Source organism: Paralichthys olivaceus, chromosome 1, assembly GCF_024713975.1.
Source record: "Paralichthys olivaceus isolate ysfri-2021 chromosome 1, ASM2471397v2, whole genome shotgun sequence".
NCBI lineage: Eukaryota > Metazoa > Chordata > Actinopteri > Pleuronectiformes > Paralichthyidae > Paralichthys > Paralichthys olivaceus.
This window is the reverse complement of record NC_091093.1, coordinates 13,593,877-13,610,448: the sequence shown is the minus strand read 5'-3', so window position 1 is coordinate 13,610,448 and position 16,572 is coordinate 13,593,877. Positions and strand designations below refer to the sequence as shown.

The window sequence follows — 16,572 nt, the reverse complement described above, 5'->3', positions numbered from 1 at the left end:
TTCAATGCAAAATATTGAACTTTGAGGCTGAATTTCTCCAAAATGATCCAGTAAATATGCTTTATACTGAGTGAGTGAACAGTCAGGATGGTCCTGAGGACAACTTTTGACAACCTTTGTCAGAAATTATGGATCAAAGAGATTTTACAGTAACATAAAAGAATGGCTCGCTCCATATCATGGACTACCTGCATTTGCCATACATTCTGTAATATGGGCGCACTTGAAATCAGGAAAAGACGAACGTCTGCTCACTTGACCTCAGTCACAACACAATGCAGGAGAGCTGATAACAACAAACAAAAACATGAATCTAAGGAATAAATAGTTATAAATGTGAAAACATAAATACATATAAACTAAACACATTATTTCAATACATATAAACCAGTACACAAAACAATACAAGAGAGCAGATAACAGCAAAAAAAACCATGACTTTAAAAAGTATACTCATAAATGTATAAATGCAACAATAAATACAAGCATGAATGTAAAAAATAAATACAATTATGAATGCAAGAAATAAATAGCATTATAAATGTAAACAAATTGTAAACATTACATCAATATGTATAAACCAGTACACAACACAATACTGGAGAGCTGATAAAAAGAAAACATGGCTCCGAAACGACCTAGAGTTATCCATTTTCATATATTATAGAATTCACTTATAGAAGATTGGTTGTTTTTTTATTTTATTTCTCTTCTTTATTTGTGCAAAGCAGTGACAGAGATCACATGGAATCACGTGCACACTGGAGAAGACAACACACAGGAACGAATCTAGCGTCAAATAAAAACAGGAGAAAATGAAAGAAAGAAAAAAATAAACGTACGAGACTAAATTGTTTTTAAGTGATACATTATCTATCCCCTTCGAGTTGACTCAATTGTCAAGCTGTGGATAAATCAAGCGCACACGCGGTTCTGATAGTGAGCAGCTCCAGGACGATCAAGATAGTTCCCCGAAGGCTAGTTTGTGAAGCAGTAGGTCCACGTAAGGGCCTGTCGGACTATGTAACGTGTGTTTATGTCTCACATACACCAGCAGCGAACAATCGAGCCAACACATTCATTCATTTAAAAAGGAAGAGTTTAATTTAGCTGTCTAATGACCGATCAAAGCGGGAGCGGAAGCAGTGAGGGGTGAACGCTCTCGCCTCGGCTGCACAAGTCTGGACAGCTGTTTTCACGTTGCTAAAATTCGGCGCAAGATATTATTCACGATGATTTACATGCGCAGGAACGATGCTAACAGGCTCAGTGGCGGATAAAGGAGTCGCTGTGTGTCCGTCCTCTGGTTAACAAGCCCGGTCTCTGTTCGCCCACCATGCGGAGGGTCAGCGACACAGACGCCGTCCTCACGGGTCGTGTGTGAGGGGTCTTTTATGGGAGGTGGGACGAGGGAGAGGTCGTGAGGCTGAGGGAGAGTCGGGACATCAGCTGAGCGTTAGCAAAGCTAGCTGCCACCGGTTTTACGGAGCAGCCACTTTCCCTCCAACCACCCCAGCAGGTTCGATTCCGTCATGGCTACGAACGGCAACAATTTGACTCCCGGGATGGGGGAGATCATCCAGCTAAACGTCGGAGGGACGAGGTAAGCTTCGTCCACAGAGGATGGTCATCATGTGGGCGACGTGATCTCTGGCCACGTACATACGTGATGGCCAAGCAGACATGGATGATCATGGTTATTCCTTTATATTATTCATGTGCTCTTTCTGTGTCTCACTCACACATCCAGTGTGGTTTCTGCTCTGTACACAGTGTACATGTGTAGTAGACTGATGATCTCCTCAGCACTTTAATTCTGCATCAGTCAGTGTTGTGACCATTCACTGTCACTCCTGTCCCTGTTTGTAATACATGTACTATGATGTACTTACAGGTTCAGCACCTCCAGACAGACCCTGATGTGGATCCCTGATTCCTTCTTCTCCAGGTTGGTTGGATGTTGTCAGTATGTTGGATCTCTCTACCAAAGAGTAGAGATTTAAAAAAAGTCTTAGCAGTTAAGTGCAGTGTTTGGCTGTGTGTAGCAAACATGAGCTGAATGTGTCTGCATAACCACAGAAACTTTCAAATCACATATAAACACATATTTCAAATCAGAATTATCATAACAATAATCATAATACACGTTTTATTTCTATTGCACTTTTCAAAACAAAGTTCATAAGTGCTTTGCAAGACAAAATTATGAACGCAATCAAAACAGTTTCAATGTCAAGCAATCATCAGTCAAATGTAAATAATGTGTTATTATAGAAAATGTTCTTATCGTGTCTCTGTCTTGACTCATACTTCCAGCATACTGGGGATGGAAAATGTTAATGGAGTCTATAGAACACAGATAATGAATAAATTATGTTTATTTTGGTATTTTACAGAGACGTGAATCTTGTATTTACACAGGATTCACTGCAAACATGTATCCCATGTTTTAAGAATCCTCATCAGTTCACATGCCTTTAAGAAAAATCCTTCTCATGAGTTATTTCACTGTGATTCCAGCTCTACTGGTGAACACACTGAGACAGCCAGTTGAGGCTGTGCTGACACCATGGTCATAACAAGCTCAAACACCGGACTGAGCTCACTGTTTGACAACAGCTGACTGAAGTAATCCTTAATGCTGTCAGACTGTCTGCCAGAGCACCTGTCTGCCTGTCTGTCTGTCAGTCAGTCTGTCTGCCCCAGCTGTCTGCAGTGCCAGTGTACAGTCAGTTCTTATCAAAAACCTTTTTATATTAGATATTCAATAAAATATCAGCACAGTTGGTTTTACCATGAGCGCTGTGCTAATGTTATCTTGATGAGTTTTTGTTACTGTTACTGCGGGTAGTGGTAACACTGCTGGTCAGTCAAAGTAGAAATGGAGACGTGCCTGGTTTAACTGGAGGACTGTGTGTGTGTCTGTGTGTGTGTGTGTGTGTGTTTTCAGTCTACTGAGTGGAAGGATATCCACTCTTCGGGATGAAACGGGAGCTGTGAGTAAAGCCTTTGTCGCTTCTTATTACAAACTAGGACAGCGTCCGCAGGTCACGTCCTCATCAACATCTAAAAATTCTCTATAAGTTTCCAGCAGATAGAACATGATGACGTGATGATGTTGTGTAATGATTCAACTCACTGAAATATGACACATTGCCTTAAGGTTGTCTTTTTGTGCACAGGAACTAAAATTTGACCATTTGTGGCCATGTTGAACAAATTCTGTAGCCCACAGTCAATAATTCATTATTTGATTTCATTCATGTTCAAAGTTTTGGATGATGCACTGATTTGTACTGTCAGTAAAACACAAAAATGTCAGGAAGTAGTGAAACAGCCCATGGTGATATTCATTTATGTGAATTAATTAGTCACCTAATAATTGTAACACTATTTACATGCACTATTTCTGTTGTTGTAAAGTGTTATACTTGTTTTTACACAATCAAATAAGATAATACAATGTGACTTTACACTTCTATGTCCGTGTTAGAATGTCACTAGGCAACATACACACAAGTAACCGGGGAAGTTTTTGAATCTTCACCATTTTTTTAAATTTATGGTTAATGAAACTCTGCATTTGCATCATAATATATTTATTCCTCACTTCCAGATATTTATTGACAGAGACCCCACAGCTTTTGCACCAATTTTGAATTTTCTCCGAACCAAAGAATTGGACCTGCGGTAAGGAGCCATGACAACATTCAGAAAATATTCCTGAATGTTCATATTAGGAAGACTTTATATTGAGTTATAAGCAGCGTCTCATAGAATACATATGCCGTTTTCTTTCTGTCTGTAGGGGTGTCAACATCAGCGTCCTGAGACATGAAGCAGAGTTTTACGGAATAACTCCTTTAGGTACGTCACTGACTGAGTTTTATGGGTAAATTCACAGAGAGGCTGTGTTCTTGGCACGAGCACTGATGCTTAGAAATATTGTGAAAATGTTTGTTTTGCATACAGTACAGTCTTGTAACACATTTTGTTGTTTAAGTGAAATGTTTTCTTGTGTTGCTAAATGTATTTTAGCTTCAGCTGCAACTTGACCAAGGTCTAAATCTTACTATCAATTTCATGTTCTCTGTTTTACTTCCTGTTTCACAGTTTATTCCCTACATTGTCTGTATATTTGAATGGGTAATTCAAGTAATGATCACCTGATCAGTGATAGTGATCACATACTAAATGTCATGACAAGAACAGTGGCACATACTTTACAGTGTAATACATAGTAATACGTAATGAACACATATAATACATATACACAAATAGAAGAACAAGGGATTGATGTTTAAATCTCACAGAGCAAAGGGACAATTTTGTTGCCATTTAACTTTAAAACTTCTGTGTGTTTATGTGTGTTTGCAGTGCGGCGCCTTTTGCTGTGTGAGGAACTGGACCGCTCGTCATGTGGTAGTGTTCTCTTCCATGGTTACCTGCCACCCCCAGGTGAACATATGAAACTGAGCAATAGAGAAAATGGTCTAAAATAGAGTGAATGTTTGAATAATGTTTTACAAAAACGTTCCAAGACAGAAATTACCTTGTTCCAAGTATATAATGAAAAAATAAATCTCAGCAAATCTTTCAGCCATCCCTGCCCGTAAATCGTGCGCTGCTTCAGCAGCTGTGGGTTCCTCCTCTGAAGAGCGGCTGGGTCCAAGTGGAGCAGAGGGCTTCACCCGTGTCGGTCCCCCTCCTCACCCCTCCCTCCCTGCTTCACCTGGAGCAGATGACAACCACAAACTGGGTGAGTGGCCCGGATCAGCTTTGTGAAGTAAAGAGTATAGATATAGGTAGTTTACGCTTTTTCAGATCTGTGTGTTTTGCCTTAAATGAGCATTAATGGTTCAGCTAATGTGACCTGACACATTCCTCTGATGTAGCCTAGTTTCATATTGGCTTGTTCTCTGTTGACGATGACCTCAGAGGCTGTAATGAGCTGCAGTAAACACATACTCTGTGTCTGGCTCTAGATATCATAATGTAGGTTTTTTTCAGTGATTCAGATAATCACATACAATAATGAAAAATAATGTAGAAACATAATGTAGTTATCAAACTATTAAAGAATTGTATCAATGTGCATTTTGTCTACTTGTGTGTGGGTGTGTATGTGTGTAGGTCCCATTGTTGACCCCAGGAAGGTGTTGATTGTAGCAGGGCACCACAACTGGATCGTAGCAGCGTACGCACACTATGTCATCTGCTACAGGTAACACTGTCACAACACAGTGCAGTAAAAGTGTGTCTCATTCGCTCTGTAGTTCATTAAAGTGAGACATTAAATTATTTAAGATTGGAAGATGGCGTCATTATCTGTCGCATCTCAGATTTCTCATGAATCTTTAATGTACTTCATCTGTACCTGTGCACTAGCTCTCATCTTAGGCTCAGTTCAAAGCAAGAAAACAAACAACAAAATGTTTTAAATGGTTTTCTGATAAAGAAGACAGATTGTTTTACAGCATGGTTATGGATTGTGTCAATTTAAACATGAATTCTTTGGTAATGAAAGCAGACATGAGGGAAAAAGACAGAGTTAAAGATAAGTCCATTTGAATCAAGATAAATGTTTGGAATACAGAATAAAACATGCAAGCGTTTATCAGTGCGTACCTGCAGCACTGGTGGGTGTTTGTTTACATTCTTAGAAAATCTTCTGGAAGGTTTTTTAATCTGACCCACATCCAACTTCGTCAAAGCTGAACTTTGAAGTTACAAAGCACTGTATTATGGGAAATCTAGTAGAATGAAAGCAGTGCAAAGATTTGTGTGTGATCTTATTGCAGGATAAAGGAATCGTCAGGATGGCAGCAGGTGTTTTCTTCCCCCTACCTTGACCGGACCATTGAACGCATCGCGCTTAATGCCAAGGTGGTGGGTGGCCCGCATGGAGACAAGGACAAGATGGTGGCCGCTGCCTCTGAAAGCAGCATCATCCTCTGGAGCATCCAAGATGGAGGCAGTGGTAATGAGATAGGTACGTTTACAATTTAGATAAAAAGTGTGGTCCAGACTGAGAAGTTTTAAGTGTAATGACACATACTCAATGTAACTCAACTTTAAATCTGCGTTCAGATGAAAAACACTGGTTGTTCTCTCTCTCTTCACTTCCTCAGGCGTCTTCAGTCTCAGTGTACCGGTCGATGATCTCTTTTTCATCGGAAACCAGCTGGTGGCTACGAGCCACACAGGGAAGGTTGGGGTGTGGAATGCTGTCACACAACACTGGCAGGTAAGAAGGAACATGTGCACGTGTGTGTGTATGGATGAGACATAGATAGGTGGAGGAAGGGTGTGTATGTGTATGTGTTTGGATGAGACATAGATAGGTGGGGGAAGAATGTGTTTGTGTGTTTGGATGAGACATACAGTAGATAGGTGGAGGAAGAGTGTGTTTCTGTTTCCACGCTCTGAGGTAAAACGTAAAAGTTTTACTCCAGGTAAAAATAAATGTACAGTACATAATATAATGGTGATTAGTATAAAATGTATCACAGACTACATGGAAGAACACTGTCCTGATTGAGAGTTCACATTTGTTTTGAGTATTAGGTTCAAGATGTGGTTCCCATCACCAGCTGTGACACAGCAGGATCCTTTTTACTCCTGGGCTGCAACAATGGCTCCATCTACTACATAGGTACACACACACACACACACACACACAGTGTCCGCTATCTTCTGTCTGTCGCTCAGGTTATGGATGTTAGTGAAGTCATATCTAAAAATACCTTGTTCAAGAAAAGGTGCAACAAGTGAGGCTCTTTCATGATCTTCCTCTTCTTTTCAGACATGCAAAAGTTTCCACTGAGGATGAAGGATAATGATCTCCTGGTGACTGAGCTTTATCACGATCCTTCAAACGATGCCATCACTGCGCTGTCTGTCTACCTCACACCTAAAACCAGTAAGAGAAAACCCAGACAAAAATGAATGGCAGAAATCGTATCCTGCCTTGTCCTTCTCATATTGATTCAGATCAGTTTCATGTCCTGGACATTTTTGGATGCAACATAAGTCACAGTCACTGGCCTGACGTGTTTCTCTCTGCTGTCAGGTGTGAGTGGAAACTGGATAGAGATCGCCTATGGGACGAGCAGCGGTGCAGTGAGAGTGATCGTGCAACACCCGGAGACAGTGGGCTCAGGCCCCCAGCTCTTTCAGACGTTCACTGTGCACAGGAGCCCAGTGACGAAGATCATGCTGTCTGAGAAACATCTGGTGTCAGGTGAGGAAGGTGGAACAGGTCCCTGCTGATGGTTGATAGGTAATAGAAGCTCAAATGTAGTCTGACACTAATCTAATCACCTCTCGTGCATTGTGGTGTCGTATCTGTGTGTATAGTTTACCTGTGACTGAAATCTTGTGTGGTTGTTTGTGTTTTTCTGTGTCAGTGTGCGCGGACAACAATCACGTTCGGACATGGACGGTGACACGTTTCAGAGGCATGATCTCCACCCAGCCAGGCTCCACCCCTCTGGCCTCTTTCAAAATCCTGTCCCTGGAGGAGACGGAGAGCCACGGGAGCTACTGCTCCGGGAATGATATCGGTGAGAGAGATAAGACGGGACGATTCAAAGAATTAAAATATGGAAACAGAAATTAATATGAGGGAAGGGCAGATATAGAGATGAAACAGTTAGTAAATTCATCAATTAGTTGATTGACGGACATAATCAGAAACTATAATGATATCAAGTAAATGTTAAAGTAATTTTTCAAGCTAAATTTTAAAAAGCTTATATTACTTATCTTAAAGTGAATATTTTAGGTTTAGACGAAGATATCACCTTCAGAATTTTGACAACTGTTTGATACTTCTTGGGCTATCGTCATTTGTGTTCTTGTATTTGTGAAGATTCTCAGTCATCCAGGTCACTGTATCTGGTCATAACTTACGTACATGTGTGCGTAGGTAACCGGACTTGCTTGTTCTGAGCTGATGAAGTCTCTTAGATGAGAGGTGAAACGTCTTCAAGAAACAAGCAAGTCCAGTTGCCTGCATACACTTGTACAGTTCCTGAAGACTGTGCTCTTGTATTTTCTCACAGTATTCTGTAGTGGTTTATTTGTTTGCTGTAAGACGTTGAAGCTGAGTTGGTGTGTTTCTGCTCTCAGGTCCATTTGGAGAAAGAGATGATCAGCAGGTTTTTATTCAGAAGGTCATCCCGATCACCAACAAACTGTTTGTGAGGCTGTCATCTACTGGAAAAAGGTTTCATGTTTTTCTATCTCTGCTCCTCTGAGAACCTTTGTCTTTTACAGTCACACACTGGGAGGAAGGAGGGTTTGCATGATACTTCCAATGTTTTCCTCTTTATTCAGGCTGTAGGCACTTTGACCTGTGCTACTTGGCTGAGGTTTTTCTGTTTCTCAGGATCTGTGAAGTGCAGTCAGTGGACGGGACCACCATCTCTTGCTTTATGGTGCGGGAGTGCGAAGGTTCCAGTCGGATGGGGTCACGACCTCGGCGCTATCTGTTCACTGGCCACGGCAACGGCAGCATCCAAATGTGGGACCTGACCACTGCGATGGACACAGCTAACAAAGGAGAGGAGAGGAAGACAGAGGGTGAGGAAGTAAAGACTGAGAGGGGGAGAGAGAGAGAGGGAATGGGGAGATTATCTGTGTGTGTCTATATTTACTCACCTCGTGAAAGGTTTATATGTCGAGAAGACCCCACTGTCTAGTATTAAATGCAATAGTTTCTTTGGATGAGATGCTGTGTGTGAAGCTGCTCCTGTGTTTGACAGATGTCGGTGGGCCTACAGAGGAGGAGCTGCTGCAGCTGTTGGACCAGTGTGACCTGAGCACCTCCCGCTGTGCCACACCAAATATTAGCCCTGCCCCTTCGGTGCTGCACCACACACGCCTGCGAGAGTCCTGCTCCAGGTCGGAAAGAAAGTTCACGCACACCACATTAAAGACAAACACACACTAAAGGAAACAAATAGCTTCTTCCAACCCGTCCTACTTCTGCATTTACAAATACATGGTTCATAATCACAATGACAAACCTGAACAATATCCTATCAATTCCTACGATAAACAAGGACTTTTAATGACCGTCTTTTTTTTCTTGTCTTCTTTCTTTCAGTCTGCAGTTACAGGCACAGGAGCCCATTCCTGAGAGTCAGGCTACTTATGCAGCTGTGCGGCCCTACAGAGAGAGCCCCCTGCTGGCCCGCGCTCGACGAACAGAGTCCTTCCACAGCTACAGGTGAAATTATATTTGTTTGACTCTACAGATTCTCTTATTTTAAAGGGTTTTATCTTTTCATTTTATTGCAAATTATGCAACAAAATACAGAAAAGAACCCAGGAGAAATGCTTCAGTTACACATAACGATCATGTGTTTACCGTATGTTAAAGAGAAAGCTCACTGTAAAGACCGTTTACAACAAACCACTGGGGCACTGTCTCTGGAACAGCACATTGCTGTTACATTTTTAAATGCCACTTTTTAGCGCTGAGAGCTTCACAAACTAAATTCTGTTCACCCACATTTGATTTTGGTGGCAGCAGAATTATTAAGCAACTCCTCAAAACCTCAAAGAATTAAATAAAAGCTAGCAGCACAAGTAGACCACTACGGATTAAACATTTAATAAAGTAAATCTCTATTTTTTTTAGATAGATAAACTAACTAACCCATTAACAGTGTTGATAAAATCCAGTCTTACTGTGCATCCTCTTGTGTGCAAACAGTCTCAACACACACATGCATTTACACTTGCTGAGCTTTCTTTCCACCATTAAATTACCTGCATCCACTTCTCTTTCCATAGAGACTTCCAGAACTTCAGCCTGAATCGAGGTGTCCTGGAGAGCACAGGCCAGACGTCAGCCCAGGGACCGAGCCAGGTCACTGATGCCCGCCGTTCACTCTGTGACTTTGGGCCCGAGGACAGTGAAAGGAGAGCCTCAATGATGGAGTTCTGGGCTTGTCGAACCACCTGTGCAAGCTCTAGCACGAACGTTGCGGTGCTGACTGCTGCTGGTGTTTCTGGGGTGAGGGCAGAAGGTGCTCAAGAAACTTCACGCCAACCTCCGGACAGCCCAATACCAGGGGGAGACGTCAGAAAAAAGGTGCACGCAACGGAGGAGGGAGAGGGCGTGGGCTTCGGAGGAGATGGGGCAAAGTCAGAGGGAGGTGTGAGGAAAAGGGGAGTACTAGAAGGAGGCTTTCTAGGGAGGAAGAGGGCACCTCCAGTTCCTCACCTCTCCTCCCTCCCCTCCGGGTCTGATGGTGGTGGCAGCGACTCATCTGCAAATGCCTCCCCCTCCCCGACCAAACTGGCCTCCTCCACCTCACCACGACACAGGAAGCTGGCCCCTGAGCTGTCCAATCAGGACAGCAGCCTGTGAAAGCGCTAAAGGCCCACCTCCAATTCACTGATCCCAGTCAGTGGAATCATTTCATGGAGGCGTCCTGTTGAACTTACTGCGTCAGACTGGATATGAAGCAGGGTTTGGGATGTAAATGGGTAAATGATTTGCTTTGGGAGCCCACAGGAAATGACTCTGTCCCAGCACAGCTGATCCCAAGGCTGAAAATCTTTTTGTGTTAACATTACACCGGCACTAGCTGCGTGACATCTCAACCAGAGCGGGAATATTTTTTCTTTTTGATCACTCTCGGGAAATGATTCCCGACCGTCTCTGTTTGTTTTTGGTGTTGGCATTAATCTCAACAGATCAGTGATGAGGTCAGAGCTTACAGACAGGAGTCTGATAGTAGTGTACCAGCTCAGTTCGGGAGAACATCTGGAATAGGTGGTTGTTGTTCAACAAACATACAGTCACTACAGAAGGAGGCAGTCTCTTGGTTCTGGTAAAGAATGTGTAGCGGCCTGTTTGGTTTGACGCACATTAAGTTGTCAGGCCAAAGATAAAACTAAATCCATTAACTCATCAAGCTTCATTAAAATGAAAAGAGATAGTATGGCTCACAGAGAAGGGGTTTCTGATTCTAGAGGAGTGTGTAGCTTGTGGCAACATTAGACATTGAGATAACCTTTTTTTTCATTCTTGAGTAATCTTTCAGATTATTTTAGAATTATTAGTTTAGCCTACAAAATGTCAGATCTTACTATTAATGTATCCAGTACACATTGATATAAACCATGAAAAAGCAGCACATCCTCACATGGGAGAAGCTGCAACCAGCAAGTTGCTGAAAAGTTCATCATCTCTGATTACATGTGGAATTTGTTGTACCTTTGCCAGAATCGTGGCAGCTACTTGAATCAGAATGTCCCAACAGTTATAGTTGATAAAGCAGTGACAGTAGAAGTGAACAGACAGCGAGCAGTGAAGTCAGCATGTAGCTCCATCACAAAGTCAAACCTTTTTAGATTTGTTATTCGACAGCTCAGTGACAACTATGCAACAGTGGAGTTATGATGCCTGACAGCTAAAACAAACATGAAGTCATGAGGATCGCCACATAGTGAGATTCATGGATGATGACCTGAACAACAATTCACTGCAGCTGGTTGTTCAACTCAATTTTTGTTTTATTTTCTGGCAAATTGCTTATTGTGGTAGCGAGGAGCATCACTCTCTGCAACATGTGACATTTACAGAACACTCCAACAATGTGATGCAGTATTTGTAAACTGGAAAAGAAAATTGGTGGCACACAACTGAAACCTCATAAACTGATTTATCCATTAATGCCATTGTAGCTTTAACACTGACAGCGAACATCTTCAGACACATTATAAATTGGAACAAAATCTGTTTTCAATGCTTTATGGTTTTTGTGTGACCCTTCTATCTTAACAGAGAAAAAAAACCATCACCTCTAATTCTTGAATTCAGTCTGTTTTCTGATAGTGGTGCCTGCACAAGATCACACTAATTATTATTTATATATTTTTTTACAGTATCACAATATAACTACACTCACTACAAGGACCTACACTACATCACTTTACTCCCTCTTTTAAACTTGTTAAACGTGTCTTGTTTTGGACGACTGTTGCAGTGCCTTAATCGAACTCATGTGACAGTTATTTGTTGAAAAGGATTCTGACCAAAGGCTTGTGATGAGGAGCTCATAGTGGAGCCACAAATGATGGATTTACACCAGGTGAAGTTAAGTTGGTGATCGTTTGATTTGAGGCATTAGGTATCTATTGTAAACCATACTGGAGGAGGCTCTAACTGGAAGCTCCCTCTCTTTTCCTCTGGGGAACTTTAAACTCGAGCTTGTTCTTGTAAAGGTAAAACTGTGTGTATGTAAGAGACAAAAGTAAAGCACCTTGGTTATAAAGTAATATAGCAGTAGGATTGGTAGGACTGGAAAGTTTAAATTAAAATGGCAGCAACCTTTATTTTGTGGTAAAGCTGCTTCTTTCCTGTTCAAACATGTTGGATCCCATGTAAGAGTTCCACTTCCTGTTTGTTTGGGATAAGTTACAGAAACCCAGACCAGCTCCTGGTTTCTGGTGCTTTGTTAGAACTGTGGGGACAACATGCTGTAAAAATACAAGACATAAAAAAAAGATAGATATAATTAGAAAAACTGTCCTGAAATGTTAATTATAATTTGCCAAACCGAGCAGCTATTTAACCTCATAGATTGCATCTTATTTCAGTATAAAATCTTCATCGTCCCTGCCTGTACAAACATGTGCATTTTAATGTAACTGTGCAGAAAGTAGACAAACATATTCAAGACAAAGTCCTAACATGGATGCATTGATGTGTGATGATACTTACACTGTTGTTTGTCTTATATATTGTGAATAGTCATATCCATGTATGATGCCTATATTGATATTACCCTGCTATTGGACCTTACTGCGTTTGCACTTGCACTATTTAGACTAATATTAAAGTGACTTTCTATCGTTTATTTTATATAAAATATAAAGTAAAAAGTGTATTTCAGCACATGACTGAGTGTCCTCTGAAAACATCTCCTGTCCTCTGTCGTCCCTTGCTTCTTCTCTGGCTGTGTTTACATAACATTATATCACATTACAGCCAGCTTAATGTGAGCTTACATATCTGGATCTGGACATCACTGTGTGTGTGTGTGTGTACAATGCTGCATTATGTTGTAATGTTTTGTTGTTTTATTGCCTTTTTATTGCCTATAATACTGATTCTAATGTATTATTTTATAATGTTCTGATGTGTACAACATGACAGTTGAAAAGAAACCAGGGGAGTCAGGTCACAGACTAGAATCGTTTACTTTTTCTTTTCTTTTTTAAAATCATTGTCATGCACGTTTTAATACGTGTAGAAGACAAATTGTTCTGTTGATAATTAACTTTACTCCAGTTTTCCGGGTCAATGATATTAACCACAGATGAACAGTAATAGAAACCATAAATTAAAAAACATATTTGCGATCGGAGAGTTGTCAACCTCCGATGACGTGACGATTAATTCAAACTAAATATCAATGCTAAATAATTTCACAAAAGTTACAGCTGTTTATGTTGAATCTGCAGTTTCACCTTTAAATCTGGACGCAGTAATAAGACAAACAGGTTGAATGAGGTATGAGGTGCTGCCAGTCATTGCTGAGTTGTTAGCATGTAGTTTGTGGGGATCACTTGCCAAAGTGCACAATCTTTGTTTTGTTAGCGTGTCACATAGGTGTGTGTGTGTGTTTCCCCAGCGCTTTCATTTCACTAACCTTCTCATTCAGACAGTCTCCTCTCTGAGACGCCGTCTGTCGTCATTGTGATTTATGAGTTTAATAAAACCCTGTGTGTGTGTGTGTGTGTGTGTGTGTGTGTGTGTGTGTGTGTGAGTGTGTGTGTGTGTGTGTGTGTGTGTGTGTGTGTGTGTGTAGCTCAGGGCCATACTGTCCCTTACAATCACTCCACAAGCTCTTTTCACAGCCTCTCCCTCTCTCGGTGGCTGACAATAGCTGTGAATGTGGCTGTGAATGTTTTAGAAGTGCCCTTGTCAGACTGGCGTCCTTGAGCGGAGGCAGGGGTTGTTACTGCCAGTTTTTTAATTTCAAACTTGCCTCGACGTCCCCTCGAGGGACGCGGGAGCAAAACTAAACTACAGCTGCAGAGTTTTGACGCAGATGCGGGCCCCTCAGTGTTAGTGCTGGTGTGGGATTGTGGGAACTGGAAGTATCTGTACAGCTGATGGCACGTGTGTGTTTTCCAAACTCAACCCATGAGCTTTGTGTAGCATTCGACTATGTATTCCTACTGTTTGTAATAGTGTCTTATAACAAGTGTAATCTGTTAGTTAAAACAAAACAATGCAACTTTTTTAATAGCAGCTTCACGATGTAGATCAGGTAAAGACTCATTAGAAAACAGAGCTTCTCTCTAAAACTCATTTAAAATATAAAGAATTCTAAACAGAGTTTGGTGTATTTGTAACAGCAGCAGCTCATCTGGTTCAGGAAGCCGGGGATCATGGGTGATATCCAGTATTCTGTTGTTTCAGCTCAGTGAGAGGGAGTCAGAGCTCCGGTCAACATAACATAATTGATCTTTACATGTGGCTGCAGAGGGCGCTGTTGCCCAGTAAAAGTTGCATTGTGTTGCTTTAAATATCTCAAGCTTGTCTGTTCTTCACTCCAACACACGCACTCATGCAAATCATTCACCTGTTTGTGTAAACGCGATAACTTCCATCATTGTTTTTCTACAATTGAAATGAATATTTAAACCACAATAGCACAATATTACTCATCATGGAGCAAATGCTCATGTATCACTCGTGGAGTTTTTGTCCTGTATCATTTTGATGCCTTCTCGTCCTCATGTACTGATAGTATGAAATTCATGGCTTTAACTTGGACTTGATATGTTTTGTGTCTTTTATTTTGACATGCTGCTTTTTAAATATTAACGTCTCTGCTCACAATGGAGTAAAAACAATATTACACATCTACAAGTTGTCTGTGGCTCTTCTGTTTAACTGTGATAGGAACCTGGCCTCATTTTCATACCACAAAATAGAAAACGTGGAAAATAAATGTGGATGTTGTTCTAGAAAGATATGTGAGAGGTGCAGCAGAAAAATGACATGTCTGCAGCCAACACAGGAAGGTATGAGGGACACAGTTGCTTTCAGGACCAGTGTATACTGTTTAATACTTGATGTGTTAATATTTGAAATATGTTTCATGTAGAAGAAAAGAAAATACTAGGACACAAGCAGAAAACAGCATTTTCTTGAACATCGGTCATTATTTATCATTTCCCAGAAAAACAAGAACATTGATCAATGAACCATCTATAAATAAGACATTAAATAAATAATACTGCCAGTGTAAAAAAGAAAAGCTTCTATAACAATCGGCTTGAATTTTGTATGGAAAACATGCAAACCCACAGAAACTCAACCTCCTGCCCTGATAAATAATCTACAATGTTGAGACCCAACCGGTGGAATCAAGATATAAACAATGTTTTTGTGTGTTTTCTTGATATAAGGATGAAAAAGGCTGCAGGCGACAGACAAACAACTCTAGATTCTAGACATTTCACTTCACGACAAAGCTTGTCCACTTCTTTCTAAAATTCAATGTAAACTGTACGTCAACAACCAAATACTTAAAATCTCAGAATGGGCTTTAAAGTCACGTCACATAATCACAACAGTCAGACGGCACATCTGTGATTCCCAGCCACATTTCAAACTTTAAAAAAACATTAATTGGCATTTTTCTTTTTGTCACCAAGGCCATTTGTCTCGTTTTGTCTACAGGACTACTGCTGCACTGTATGTTGAAGCTTTCTAGGCACAACAGCTTTCTGAAGCACAAGAAGCGACTGAAACCTCTGACATGAATCCATTTCTACAGTCTGGTTTGATTCTAAACAATGCATCTGACCTTTCTACATTTTTTTAAATAACAAAACCACTAAAAGTTGGCAAGCAGAGATAGTGAATCATATAAACACCCTGATCATTCAGTTGAAGAGCTGTCATTCATTATAGAATGGTCTGGCTATCCAACTGAGCAGTTCAGATATAACACTTTGTATGATTATAATCCAGACGCACACACGCACACACACACACACACACAGTGGCTTCAAATAAACTGTTGGTTTACGATGAATTTTGCAGTAAAACAGTTAAAGTAAAACTTTCCCGGTCTTTATTTACAAGATTTTTTTTAACTTCAGACTGTCCAAGTGTATTTTTCCCGACTTCCTAATTTATATTTCAATCCTAAATTGTCTCAATCATTTTCACACTTCCCCGTCCTGTCAGAGCTCCTGCCCACACTGAGTTAACACTGACTAATTCGAATGATGGTTTTACTGTCTGGGTTTGAAACCAGCTCTGGATCGTGTCTGTGATACCTGGATAGATGAAGGATCGTGTCTTACAGGTGAGTGTCAGTGAACATGGTGTGCTCCTTTTTCACAGAACTTAAGGCCTTGATGGCGTCCACGAACTCATCCTCCTCCCCGTACTGAAAGGAAATAGTCAGTCACAAGACTGGAGTCAGTGAAAAGGTGACAGAGAGAAAAAGAATCCAACTCCTTTTCACTGTAGATATTGAGATTTGACATGTTCTTTGAATGCACAGTGTCGTTCACTTCAGA

The 16,572-nt window shown here is 40.9% G+C and overlaps 2 protein-coding genes across 3 annotated transcripts in view; one reads left to right on the top strand and one right to left on the bottom strand.

Moving 5' to 3' along the window:
• Positions 1-1,006: 1,006 nt before the first annotated feature.
• Positions 1,007-14,905, top strand: kctd3 (potassium channel tetramerization domain containing 3). Its single transcript, XM_020080303.2, has 19 exons — positions 1,007-1,603; positions 1,895-1,948; positions 2,951-2,996; positions 3,617-3,690; positions 3,809-3,867; positions 4,378-4,458; positions 4,601-4,759; positions 5,134-5,224; positions 5,802-5,992; positions 6,132-6,247; positions 6,568-6,655; positions 6,806-6,922; positions 7,073-7,243; positions 7,410-7,565; positions 8,134-8,230; positions 8,393-8,586; positions 8,769-8,907; positions 9,113-9,235; positions 9,805-14,905. The coding sequence occupies exons 1-19, from the start codon at positions 1,533-1,535 to the stop codon at positions 10,382-10,384; spliced, it is 2,607 nt and encodes an 868-aa protein (XP_019935862.1). The 5' UTR covers positions 1,007-1,532; the 3' UTR covers positions 10,385-14,905.
• Positions 14,234-16,572, bottom strand: part of ush2a (Usher syndrome 2A (autosomal recessive, mild)) — a 191,314-nt gene continuing 188,975 nt past the window's right edge. For both annotated transcript variants that reach the window (XM_069522155.1, XM_020080329.2), the window contains exon 94: positions 14,234-16,439. In XM_069522155.1, the coding sequence (XP_069378256.1) occupies positions 16,350-16,439 (90 nt within the window). In that variant the 3' untranslated portion in view covers positions 14,234-16,349. The remainder of the gene's footprint in view (positions 16,440-16,572) is intronic.

Bases quoted from the DNA above. Each gene is read 5' to 3' on its own strand.
- kctd3 (XM_020080303.2), top strand. From the start codon at position 1,533: ATGGCTACGAACGGCAACAATTTGACTCCCGGGATGGGGGAGATCATC. The intron at 5,225-5,801 runs GTAACACTGTCA...ATCTTATTGCAG, and splicing joins CACTATGTCATCTGCTACAG to GATAAAGGAATCGTCAGGAT. The intron at 6,923-7,072 runs GTAAGAGAAAAC...CTCTGCTGTCAG, and splicing joins CTACCTCACACCTAAAACCA to GTGTGAGTGGAAACTGGATA.